This window comes from Dermacentor andersoni, chromosome 11, assembly GCF_023375885.2.
Source record: "Dermacentor andersoni chromosome 11, qqDerAnde1_hic_scaffold, whole genome shotgun sequence".
In the NCBI taxonomy this organism is placed as follows: Eukaryota; Metazoa; Arthropoda; class Arachnida; order Ixodida; family Ixodidae; genus Dermacentor; species Dermacentor andersoni.
The window spans coordinates 93,434,652-93,448,540 of NC_092824.1; the positions used below are offsets into that span (position 1 = coordinate 93,434,652).

Sequence of the window (13,889 nt, forward strand, 5' to 3'; positions counted from 1 at the left end):
TTAACTACTCGATGCCGCTAAACCACAGCTTATGACAACAGGGAGAATGTTGCAATGTGGGCACTTTCGTGGAACGAGCTCTTTAGAGATACACGACTGATATCTGAGGCTGAGTATAGGCTCAAACATGCGCGTATACATCGCACTGGGTTCTCCGTCGGCCTCAACGCCAGTTGAAACTTTGGCCATGCGGAATTGAATCGCTACAGCACGTCTCACATAACCTGTTACAAGAAGACGCCGTGTTACGCAAAGTAGACCGTGCGAGCCCGAAAGCAACCACTTGCAACTGTCGCCGAGCATACATCTGGCAATACAGCATAGAGCATTCGCCCAAGCCAGCATGGCGGCGAGAGAAGACAGCACACAGATGACGCCACTGGCTCCGCAGTATGGCTGCGCCCATGAAAAATAGCTCTGTAGAGCACATCATCGCGTGTGCGCGCAGCTAGTGCTATTTCTGGCCCGTTTCCCTCCCTGCTTTTGTCCCTATGTCCCCTTTCCCTCCGTGCAGGGTAGGAAAGGATTACCCTCCCTGCCTTTCGTTATTTCTCTCTTTTTCCTCGCGTGCAGTTGCTTCCAAGTCCCTGACGTTGCGCACGCGACGTCACAAATAGAATATCAACGCAACAATAAATCCTTCTTTCATATTGAAACAGTGCGTCACAAACTTTGACCCTCCCCCGCAATATTTATCGGGTGAAGGAAGTATCTCTCCGGAAACTACGGGCTGGGGCGCGCGTTATATCAGCCCATCACTCTTACCTACGGTCAATCACATGAATACAGTGTCTAATGTCCGAAGTGTTCCGCTCCGGCGTCTACATCGGATGCCTACCATTTTCTTTGGATGTGCCTTCGGACAATTACAGTCCGCCGAAGAGTGTACTTAGGGGTGTGAAGTCGACAAGGGATCAAACCGAAGAATGTGCGAAAGATGGTTCTTGGACAATAGATATCATGTGTTGCCGTTGCAATGTCTGCATAAAAACGGGCCTCCATGCTTGTAGGTAATTTCATTCCGGAATTATGCCGCGTGGCAACTAAGACAAATAAAATAAAAAAGTGCTTCTATCTGCAAACAAAAGCCTCAATGCTTGTTTAAAATCTTTCATAACGTAGAGACGAGTCTGCATCCGAAACTAGCCACGTTGTGTTGTTATGCTTACAAATCACTCGAACCCGAACATCGCTACGTCCCTACTTGCGCCATGTGACCGGGGTTATAGCAGTCCCTGCGGCACAACACTGACCTTGTTTAACTGAAAGGTCACAATGCATTCTCTTTTTCGCATTGCCGGGACAAACGTATTGATTTCCGCTGCACATCGGCCGCACTTTAGGAATGGAAAGAAAGGAAGTAACAGTGTTGCGTCGATGGATAACGCGTACGAGTCCTAGCGATGGTCGCAGCTCTCGCCGCTTTTTTAACAACGCAGAAATCATTATTGACAGGTGGCGTCGATGCGAGCTGACCTTGCGAGCGGCCTTGCTGGCGACGTCATCGGCGTTTCCAATTAGCCAGCCCTTCCCTCCTCTCTCTCTCTTCCTCGTTCTCCCTCCGCCAATCATCCGCGTCCCCCCCCCCCCCCCCCCCCCGCCCAATTCGCCTACGTGCGTCCTGAAAACCCGAAGCGCGGTCGCGGTGCATTCATTAATGAACGCCGGACGTCGCGGGGCGGGAAGAAGTTGATATGCGAACGTGGGGCGATCGCGAGGCGATTTCTGCGAATAAGTAGGCAAGCCGGCGAGAATAACGACACGCCTGCGCCTAAACGACGCCGTGCAGGGGAAAAGGAGCAGTGGAGAAGCAGTTCGAAAGCACGAGAGAAACAGTGGAGCAAGCATTGAAAATTATACAAATGCACTGAGAAGACTGAAAAAAAAAAGAAAGAAAGAGTGTTGCGCATGTGATGAAATTGTCTGACACGTGAAAACCTAGTAAATGAAAAAAATCTTCCAAAAAGAACAAGATGAGAGGAAGAGACTGAGAAGGGTTTTTTCGCTGAGCTTGTTGGTGCATATTAACTTGTGGGTGAACTGCACTCGCGTTTGTTTCCTTTCTTGTCCCTTCCTCGCGCAGTTCACCCACAAGAAGAAACGGAGGATCCTAAATACGTTATATAACGTATCGCTCCTCGTTAAAGAAATACGATATAACATAAGATGCGGATGCGTGACACCACGGCGTCCGAGTGTCTACGATGTAAATAGAGCCAAACGACAGTATACCCCAACCCTTCGACTCCTGTACATGAACACAAACGAGAAAAACAGACGTACGAAAACAGAAAAAATAAATGTAGGTGGTGCGAACTGAGATTTCAACGACTTGCCAAAGCAATCTCAGGCCTCGTTTGCGCACTGTGCTGCTATCGCAAGAGTACTCCCTCATACTTTACAACTTCGGATGGACGTTGATGAACTTGCGCTAGCAAAACTCATGCACTGCGCGTCCTACTGAAGGGCCTCTGCGTCTGCTGCGGCCCGGTACTGTAGCGTCATGTAACATGCTCTCGACGAATGAGCGTTGTCGCCTCCGAGATATCCACACGCACCTTTGCATCTTTGTAAGCTTTTTTTTGTGCTTTCCTTCTTTGCGTCATTATAAGTAGAACGCACAATGCGTATCAGGCAAGATCACTCCTACCATTGTGCACGAAAGAGTGACTTGGTATCACAAATAAAATGGCTGATTACACATCTCGAAGGCACATATGACACATAAAGGGCTTCAGACAAGATGCTCCAAAAAAACCGGTGCGAGCACTTAAGTAAAACATACATAAGACGAAGCGGAGACAGGTACCAAGCGTTAAGAGCAGATTATGAAGTAGAAAGTGAGACATGTTTGTGGGAAACGCCATTAGGAAGCATTAAAAACATTTCTTTAGAACTAGTCTCTCACTATTCTCGGCACGCGTCGTTGCCTGTCCGTGTGTCCGCTGTGCGAAAGCTTCTTTTCTGCTTAGGCCCATCTCCTGTCACGTGGCACCACCGCAAGCTCAGCGCCGCAACGACAATCTAGGCGTGCCCCGGTGACCTGAATACCGCGGTCAGTCTGGACAGCGCACGTGAGTCCTCAAGGCTTTTCGTTCCTTTTGTGTTTTTTTTCTTTTGGAGCGATTCTCTGTGACCTTCCTCTGCCCACGAAGTTCTTCGGAGTGTACGTATATACGTGAGTAAAGTGCGACGGCCTTGCGTCGCGTTCTTTCTTTTTCTTCGCTCCCTCTCGCAGCCTGCGTGCCGTCCTCCCGACTCGTCAGCGGTAAACTTGAGCGCATAAAAAATGTGCGCACCTACCGTGAGGCGACATAGGCGTGGGAGCGCATGAATATGTAAGAGACGAAGCGAGTCACCATTAATCTGCCGCGCGTTCCGCCGTGGCACCGCGAACCGTTATTCCCAACAGCCAGGTACTGAAAAGTTTGCAGCGTTATCGCCACTCACGCCTTTCGTACTCCTCGTTTCGTTTTTTTTTTTTTTTTTCTGAGATACTTCCCGCACTGTGGAAGCTAGGCAGTGACAGCAGCCAATCCGCAGCCGAGTTTGCGGAGCTGTGCGCTGACCAATCGCAAACGGTCATTTGTGAACACGCCTCGTTGAATCGACTCTTGACTCCTCGACGCTCGCAGTGTAGCTTTAGCCGCACTGCACGCTTATTTTCACGAGCCGAAGTATACATGTCCTTTTATGCGCATATATTCCCGCGGAATCGCGCGTGCGGAAGTACTGGCTAAATGAACCGTGAATGCAATTTGGGAGATGACATGGCTGAACGACGCTGCGGATTATCACTTGCTTGTAGTAATGATTGTGTGCATCGTCATCATTTCCGATGTGCATGTTGGGTGCAATAGCCATTCAACTACACCGGTCTGCTGTACTGATGGAAAAATAGTTGCCACTCACTTCACAGTAGCGCAGCATTACCCGGTAGTTCTTGCTCATAATGTTCACGTTTTTTATCCATATTCCTTTCTCTTTATTTTCTTTAATCGGATGATGTGCCACAACGCACGTGTAGTAAAACATTTATAAGGAGGGCATCAAATAAGCTCACGCACCTGTGCGTGAGGCAGGTACTGTTAAACGAGTTCGCGCAATCGTTGTCCGTTACCGACCGGTATGTTCCCCTGGAGCATTAGCCGTAAGTTTGGCTTTCCCGTGAATCTTGTGCCTAATATCTCTAGCCCCAGGGTAAAACAGCAGTAGATGATGAGTTTCCGCCGTATACAATGGAGCCAGGCACTCAGGACAAGTTTCAGGAGTTTTGGTTATGAATCCCCAGGCTCACAGGACAGCGGGTGTTAAGGCCACCCCATCCGCAAACATCCGAAGGGAAATATCCTCCACGCGAGAGCAATTTTTTGGAGGGAAGAAGATACACGGGGTTATGAGGGTACGAGTGACGTTTGTCCCGCCGTAGAATGTGCTCCTGGGATTCAAGAAAATATTTGTGTTTTTTTATTTGTTATCTTGTGAAACGTTGGCTCGAGTGAATATCTGTCAAATACCGCCAGAACCGACGCCCTCATTTGATAAACAAAATTGTTGTTTATTAAATGATGGGACCTTCAATCTCATCTTTTGCTAGTACTACCGTGATGATGAATCACAAGAAGGGTCGTCAGTAAAAACGTGAGCAGTGATGAACGCAGAAGGCACGTGACAAAATGTTATTCCGACTGTTTGATCCTGTGGCCTTCGCTGTTCGCAAAGTGGTCGCCTGAACCACCACTTTTATATGAAAAGTATTCTAACGGGGTGTTAGTGAGATGGGAGCGAGGGGGGATAGGCCACTTCTCCGTGGAAGGTTTCAGGCTATTCGCCACCGCAAGCTTCCATTAAATAGTGCTAGTGATGCTTCGGGCTCAAGCTCTTTTACAGCTGCAATTTGGGTCAATTGATTGTGATTGTTAATGTTAATTGGTTATTAATGCTAATTTGTTATGGTTAGCCAAGAACTATCAAAATTGTAAAAGAGTCTTAAAACAACTTAAATTAGACAAATTAGGTGATTGTGCTTGAGCTAGGTGAGGCTTTGGTGTGGTTGATTCGAACTTAGATGGGCGATGCGCCGGTGCTTTTCAAGCGAAGCCTTTCGTCGTTTTTTTTTTTTTTTGCGAACCCTGTCAGACTTTTCTGGCCGTGACCGCAGTTTTGCTGAATATATTTGTGGATATATATCTTTGCAAACGAACAAGAATTCATGATCGCGAGTCAACCTCTAGAGTCTGTGTAGGGGTAGGTTTATCTGGGTCAATTGCAGGACATCCTGCTCGCGAGAAGGAAATTTACAGAAGAAAGAAATCAAGGGGGACTTACTTATCCCAACGTGGATGAATGCGAAAGCATTGTAACCACCGCGCGATGCCTAGACATTATATGCCACAACGCAAGCTCGTGGGTTCGACACTCACCAAAGGTGGAGGGTTCTAGTGCCTTAACTCTACCTTAATTCGCTATGCCTTAATTAAAACAAAGATCGTGGGTCCGACTCCCACCAAAGGTCGAGAATTCGACTCTCACGAAAGGTTGTGGGTTCGAGTGCCTTAACTCTATCTTGATTAACAGTGCGTTAACTACCTTCGCCTTCACTAACAAGAAAGGTCGAGGGTTCGTAGCCTTTTTGTGCCATCATGTAGTGACGCCGCTAACGCCGAATTTTGCGCCTCATGAGCCACTTAACGCTTTCGTATTAATAAAAATGGGTTGGAGCGCCCGCGGCAGGCATTACCAGTTCCTCACTGGGAGCTTACTACTGCCGTTAAAAATAAAAGTGCACAATCATTGCATTCTACCGGTATGATGATGATGATGTCCTGTGTAACAAAAAAAAAACTCCTTCATAAAACCTTAACATATTGTATCGGCTCAGAGGTATTTCCAAAGCACACCGATCTGTTTATAGTATGGTGAAATATATTTAATAGATTATTTGATTTACATTATGTTTTCTGGCTTAGTCACCCAGTATGCACCAGAGGGCTCTTCACCAATATTCCTGAATGAGCACGTCCCGCTACGTACGATTCCTGCATAAAACAATAAGCTTATAATGTCGGCTCACAGATACATCTAAAGCGCACCAATCTGTTAGTAGAATGGTTCATTATATTTCACGAATTCCCTTTTTTATTACTTTACTTTCTTCGATTCAACCATTCGGTATGCGCCATCGGGTGCTTGACCGTTCTTGGCCAATCCTCCAGAATGGGTATGTCCCATTGCGACGCAATTGGTACAAAATCCCCAAATGTTACTTGATACGTGTCGTACTTTTGTGTGCATGCGCCTGTCATCGCCAAACTGTTCTCATCGCTGTTAGCTGCAAAGCATTTCATTAAAAGCTTTACTTGAGCTTCGCTTCGCACAGGCTTCAACAACATGTGCGTTGGATATGTCATAGGAAGGCAAAGCGCATGTTATCACAAAGTTAACAGCGAAACCTGTCTACTTTTTTATTTGTGTGTGTGTGTTTGTGTTTTATCTATTCACCGATGCACTTAGCTTTGCTATACGTTCTCTCTCTCTCTCTCTCTCTCTCTCTCTCTCTCTCTCTCTCTCTCTCTCTCTCTCTCTCTCTCTCTCTCTCTATCTATCTATCTATCTATCTATCTATCTATCTATCTATCTATCTCTGGCCCTCTCTCTCTCTCTCTCTCGCACTCTCTCATTCGGCCCTGTTTCGGTATTATTTTAAAAACCTCAAGCCAGACATAATCGATTCGGCTGCACTGTCCTCACCAGTATGGTTCTGCACTCTTCCAAAGTTTTTGCGCCTCTCTCGCGAAACTTTTATGTACTATCCTAAACTAAAACTCTATTCACTGCCTTTAAAAACTTAGCGAAAAGCTTTCGGTATATCCCGTGTCACGTAACATTGGCACGCCATTACGAGCCCTCGTATAAACTTCGATGTCTACACATCAATCGTGTGCAGAGATATCCGAGTTATTGGAGTTCATATAAGCTATGTCATCTACTGGTCTGAGCTATAACTTGAATGTTCTATATATGCGTAAACACTTCAAATCTGACAATCCTAATAGGGTAGCGAACCCTGTGTGTTGAAAATTTCCATACCCCTCAGTCCCCGAAGGGCAGTGGATAAGGTGCCTTTGTGGTTAACTTTCGTGCGTCAAATTTTTTCCCTCTCTTCATATTACACTCAGACTGCACTTGTGAAGCCGATAGTCGCAGTGCAGGGGTAAAAGTAGATGCAGCTTTATCAGTAGTTGTCATCTTATCTGACCCCTTCTGCTATGACTAGATGCTTCAATTAGCTAGAGAACAAAGTTAGGCAATGTTCGTTGGCTCTAATTTCAAATCAATTTTCACATTTTGTGTGTACTAATTCAAGTAGACCAATTGCAAAATGCTGCTTAGGGGGTTAAACAGTAGTATGACAACGCACCAAAAATGGATACGTCAAAAAAGTTAACACTGTTTCATTCAGTAGGCGCAAGTGCATAAACATATTATGAACGAATGTACAAATGCAAACGTAAAACGCAGTTTGCCTGCCACTGTTCACGTTGCATCGAAACGAGGCGCTGGACACGAAGACCTCTTCAAAAAAGAAACGCGCACGTCAGTCAAGTTGGTTAGGTTAAGTTAGTAAAGCTTCGCCCCCGAGACACGCAAACAGGCAGGAAATAGAATTAAGAGAGACGCAACTGTAACTCGCTTTTACCTGCTCGGAGGGCGGTCGACTCCTGTGACTCTCTCGGTCTTCACCGGATTGATCCATGGCTTGTTGACACGGTGGCACCCGCACGAACAACTCGCCCCAGCACGCGAGCACCACAGCACGGGTTCGGCGGGCGTGTCACGGCGGCGCCGAGCAGAATCCGAACGCCGAACATCGTGAGGTAATCATGCCGCAGTGCGAGCAACGCAAGCCTCTCCGGGAGGCTTGCTCAAACGTTTGCCCCGAGGAAACATCGGGGCATGTGTCTCTCTCTTCTTCACCGGGTGGCGCGGCGCCCGCATGTTTCCTACGTTCAACGTCTCCTATGCCGTCGGCCAAGCCAAGCCATGCCGCGCCACACCGAGCAGACGATCGCAAACAGGAGTACAGGTATAGCAGCAGCAGCAATAGCAGCAGACGACGACCTGTAGCAGACGAAAAGACGAAGCGTGGAGGGGGGCCAGGCCAAGTTGCTTGCTTGCCCTGCCTGGGCAACTTCTGTTTAAAGAAGGGGGCCTTCGCAGCGATGTCGATGGGGGGAGCGAGCGAAGTGAGAGTTGCGAGTTTTGCGCGATACGAATCCGATGATGTCCTCACCTTCCACTCTCTTTTTCTCCCTCTCTCACCTTTGGTCGATGCGACCACTGCAAACGGGCCGTTGTCCGGGAGACAGTGGAGTACGTGACTCCGAACGCACACACGAGGCCCCGTTTGAAGAACGATGCGGTACTCGAAGTCTTGCGTCAGAGCCGGGGTGCTCACAGTTTGCACCTGCTCCCTGTAATGCGCGTTGGGGTATTCCAGAAGCTAAAGCGTGACTGTTGTGTTCAAGTTAAGGTCGCTTCTGGGCATTGCATAGTTTTCGCGTAGCAGGTCCGAATTGTTGCCTGCATCTTGAGCCTGTACGCGGTCACAGTGACGAGCAGCAGAATAGCGACTGATTTTTTACTTTAAGACGAAAGCTGTAATTCATGCTACGGGGACTGTGTATTTCAACTGTTATTGCAGCTGTACCTTGTTAAAAGTCCGCAGAGTTTGGATAGTTATTTCGAGTTCAAAACAGCACAAACGGCATAGACCTCAATTTTTTTCGCTGTTTGCAGAGTGCACAACTGTAGAAAAGATTGTTGAGAAGGGAGGCAACACAATGTGCACATACCTAAGCACGCATCCTCTTTAATACACGTGCAATTAAGGAAGTTCTGGCGATAAATCGTGCAAAAGCCGACGAGAGACAGACACACCAAAAAGACCTAGCAGGAAAAATACTCAACGCCAACAGACATAAATAAAATAAAAAGCATTGTAGCTCCCTTTTATGATTTGGCTGTATGTATTACCGTTACTAAGTTGTTAGTTTTGTTTGTAACCACGGATGTGATTCAATTAGCCCAATTTGCAATCCTAATTTACCACCAAGTAACCGCCATGTAAATTGTGGTAACGAAGCATATCGTCGCCGTCCTCGGTTTCGCTCCATTAGAACACCGCTACGCTTCATACGATAAAAAATGACCTCATGAACCAAACGACACGACAATGTTACTGACACCAAGCTAAAACAATCCGCTCCTATAAGTTGAATATTTCAGTAACATTATCTTCGACCCAATGCTACCAAACAATTGCAACAATAAGGTGTGCGTGCGTGCGTGTGTGTACGTGTGTGCATTCATGCCAAGAAAAAAATTCCACCAACCTACATTCCGCTATCTAGCCGCAACGAGCAGCGTAATATAAGAGATATCGATATTATAATAAACACATCTTCGCTATTACTTGCAGTTGTTGGTGAAATGTGACAATAAATAGGTTATAAAAACATAAACAAGTTCGTTTCTTCTGTTCATGCTACCGCGCACGCTTTCAGAGTTCGCATCTGTATGCTGCAGTACATCCATATAGAGCACGTCTACTCCGCGCTGCCGCATACCACCGCAGAGGCCTCACCGGGGGCCGCAGCAGTGAGCTAGGCTGGCCGCTGATCGGGTACTGAAAAAAATTAGTAAAAAGAGATGCGCGTCGACTGATGTAATGAGCGCTCAAACGCTGTTCGAGGGAGAGGAAGCGAGGCGCGGCGGCAACACACTGACCTCGGCTCGCCTTTGCGGCCGCAAAAGAAGGTGGAGTCACTGCGACGAACGCCACCGCCCTTTTCACCCCTGTAGTTTTTTTATCGACGTCTCTTTCTTCTTTTTTTCGCGCCATCTCGTGGCCGCCCTACTTACATGCATACCTCTCTCTGAGTCTTGTACTTTTTTGCTTCCGTAGGCGCGGTAGCGTATCGGAGCATATCTTCCGCCCTGGTGAGACTAATACCTAATGAGCAGCTCTCTCCCTCTCTCTCTCTCTCTCTATTCTGGCCCATGTTTCGTGTTGAACCCTTTCTTTCTTTTTCTTGCGCGGTAAGGCGAACGTTGTCTGTTCCCGGTCACGAATGTGGAGCACAGTGAAGAGTTTGACCCGACGGTTGACAGGGCGGGTTAAACCTGTTGAGATCCCTGGACGGCGGGGTCGCCACAGTCTCCTATTCCGTTACTAAGCGTAACCGAGATAGTCGCGTTGGTTCTGCGTATTGTTGCGTTAAGGTGTGCAAATTCGGAGCTTTTGTCCCAGACGGGCTTGGACGCTTGATTCTAACGGATGTATGATGCCGGTGTTCGTCCATGCGTATTGAAGTCAGGCACTGCGCATATCCATGCGCAGTGTCTGAACTCAATGCGATTGCGTTAGCGCGTCTTTTGTAGATGTGCTAGCAGTAGAGAGTACGCGTATAGTGTGAATGCTATTTGTAGGACGCTATGTGGAAAGCTTATTTCGTTGTTGCACCATTACCTATATTCCTTCTCTGCTTTTGTTCTTGTATCAGTGTGGAGTTCCATAACGAAGACACGCTCTTCCGGTAGACCTCTCTTTCTTTACCACGGCTAAAACAATTTCCTATCTCCCTTCCCAGCCCTGCAGTACATACTTTGTGTCCCGTAAGGCATGCAACATTCCGTCACGGTGACGTTGTGCATTAACCTAGGATTACACGAGATTCGTAGTCTTTGCAGGGTATGTGCGAATTACCAGCCATAAGGATATTGGCCAAGAGCAGTTGATCACTCGAACTTCTGCAACATATCGGGAACACGCAGGCTGCCGACCTCATGGCACCATCAGCGTGACCTGCTGACGATAACGTGTGAACATGCGCAAAATTACAAGGCGACGTCGCTGACTGCCACCTGTCCGAAGCAGCAGGCTGAATCAGATGGTCACCACTCTCTCGTCGATGCAAACCCCCAAAAAGCAGATAGTAATCTGCATACTTACCCGAGATTGAGTACTGGTTTTCATTGGCGGTAGGTCGTCAGCCGACTGGAGACTCGCATTCTTTTGATAAATATGATTCGATGGATCTCGAGCCGTAACTTTAGATCTGTTTGATGGCAACAATCTATAGCGCGTTGACAGAACAAACGGGAAGCAGCTAACGTGCTATCTGAACCGTGCAGTGTGTGCCACATTATTTGCCTTGACGAAAAGAAGCCAGCTTTACAGAGCGTACGGCTGAAATGCAATTGCCACTTCAGAATCCCTGCCCATCCGGCAAGAAGTCTTCGCCACACTAACTGTCACTGTATAAAGAAACCAGCTTTACAAGGCGTATGGCTGAAAGTCACCTCAAGCTCCTTGCTTTTGGGGCAAGCAGTGTCCACTGCATTAACTGTCACTGAGTAAAGGAGCCAGATATACAGAGCATAGCGGCTGCGACTCACGTCCTGCGCTATTGGCTACATTATTTGCCACCACACGTCAGGAAGCCAGCTTTACAAAACACTGTTTACCGAGCAGTGGGACACTGATGTAGTCTTGTCTCGACCTAAATCTTCTTGCTATAAAGCATACAGCCTTCAGCAGCTGCTTGTAACGCGTATCTTTACAATGCATGTTCGTCAGAGCCATGATGCCGCAGAAAGGCAAAACTTGAAATTTTACTTCCCTGAGTAGCTGTGTCCTCAGAACTCAGCTGCATATCTGTTACACCATGTCGCGTAGCACTGCGCTCAAGCACACACGCTCTCTGTAGCCGATTCAAAATAAGTAAGAAAATGAATGGACGGCATGTGTGTGCAACAGTTAGCTATAAGTCACTAATTAGGTTTAAAAGGGGCGTTGTAACGAAAGATAATTATTAAAGAAAAGCGACCCGTGTACATAAAGTGGCGAAGGAGGAGAATGGCGGGCGCCGGAGGCGTGGGCGCGGCGCCGTGGAGACGGCTCAGCGGTACAAGTGTGGCGTGCGCGCCAGAGGCCACGTGAGATATGACGTATGTAGAGAGCCGCGTGGTGCAGACATCCTGATGTGAGGCGAGCCAGGCGAGAAGCGGGCGCTGCGTCGTGTACGGTACACTATATGGCATCTTGCATGACTGAAGTGTACACACAAGATCCTTCCGTCCACGTTCAGCTTGTCGTACGAACAGCCGGAGAAGTCTCGTCAATTCACGGTGACCCATAAGGATAAGGCTGATTAAGCAACTGCGTACAGTCGTGTCCTGCGATCAGGCTTACAGAGCCTGTTTCATCTTTCTAGCATTTTACTGGCCACAAATGTCATAGAAGCTTTTCTACGGATATGTACGGGTGATTATCAACGAAAGAAAAAAAAATAACTTGAAGAAAGAAATGTCTATTTTGGAAAAGTTATTTACAATCAGAAACGTACTTAGCAGCAGACCTTCATAAAAACAATGAATGTCGCCCGTCTTTTCAAAACCTAATTTGATATTTCCACACTTCTGAGACTATAACGAAGCAGGTGTTGGTACCTTGAAGTTTATTCCAGGTTTGTTCTTCCCAGGTTAGCTTATCTCAAGGCAATCCGTTTGATAATGAGCCCACAGCAAAAAAAAAAAAAAACTTGGGTTGGGAAGGCTGTGTTCTCTTCGGCTAACGCTAGACTAGCAACAGCTTTCGACGTTGGTAGTAATCTCGAGGTATCGTAGGAGTATTAGGGAAATGACTGTTGCAGCCGAGTGATAAATGACAGTGATGCGACCCAAGATAAAAAGTTGTCAGCCCAAACACTCCGTACAGATTAACCAGCAAAGCTGAAACGTGCGGGTCCGGTGTTTATCACTGGGTAAATCAAAACGGTTCATTAAAGTATTTCTCAGTTATCGGTTACATCGTTGTGTTTATTAATTAGTTAGTTAATTAATGACGACGACGAACGCGGGAGCAGTGGCACGAGCGCGTTCGCACGGTAGCACCGAGGGACGCCAACGAGCCAACTGAGGAAGATGATGCTGGAGTCAATGCTGATGATTATAGTGTTTTTTTTTTACACGCAGACACGATAGTCGGGAAAGTAGCCCTTATCAGCTTCGCTGTAAAAATGATAATGAGGAGCTTGGTGCTACCTTCCACTGCGAACTTTCGTAGTGCTCGTAATCGCCACCTAGAGGTCTAGTTCAATAGCCAGTATGTAGCCGCCAGGTTATCAAAGGAGAGGCCAACGCAGAATTTTCAAGTATCAGGTTCCCATTGTCTCAGTACGTCGATTCTTGCACTGATTATTGCAGGGGGCACGTAAATTGGCAGCAAGACCAAGTGTTGCGACTGAGTGACGCATGACATTTACCGAATCATGGCGACCGTCATTACGTCCTTCTATTGCAATGTCAGTTTTTTGTATAAATGAGCTGTGCGAAGGACAGAGGCGTTTAAGGTGACTAGTAATGGCCGGCCATTTGGTACATAGTCTCGCAAGATCATTTAAATATACAAAAGAGAAGTTCCCTGCTAACCAGAAAACTCGAACAGTGTCCTGTGGCTGAAAAAGATAGAGCTCTTACGGAACATCCGGCTCCACTCCCTAGGGATGAGGACGTACAGTTACGCTCTTATTTTCCAAGTTATCCGCATTCTCTCTGTTACGAAGTACCACTGACCACACCACCTATACAACTCAAGCCACGAATCCTAAACTATATTGGAAGTACAGTAGATCTAGCGGTGGTTACAACCATCGTTGAAGTGACTCGATCATCATCATCATCATCATAAGCCTGGTGATGCCCACTTCAGGGCAAAGGCCTCTCCCATACTTCTCCAGCTACCCCGGTCATGTACTAATTGTGGCCATGTCGTCCCTGCAAACGTCTTAATTTCATCCGCCCACTTAACATTCTGCCGCCCCCTG

At 47.2% G+C, this 13,889-nt stretch overlaps 1 protein-coding gene across 2 annotated transcripts in view; it reads right to left on the reverse strand.

Annotated features, from left to right (window-relative positions):
- Window positions 1–8,261, reverse strand: part of LOC126539050 (uncharacterized) — a 124,352-nt gene extending 116,091 nt beyond the window's left edge. For both annotated transcript variants that reach the window (XR_008614135.2, XM_050185760.3), the window contains exon 1: window positions 7,700–8,261. Coding sequence is in view for 1 of the 2 variants with exons in the window: in XM_050185760.3 (XP_050041717.1) it covers window positions 7,700–7,756 (57 nt within the window). In the remaining variant the exon portion in view is untranslated. The remainder of the gene's footprint in view (window positions 1–7,699) is intronic.
- Window positions 8,262–13,889: the final 5,628 nt, after the last annotated feature.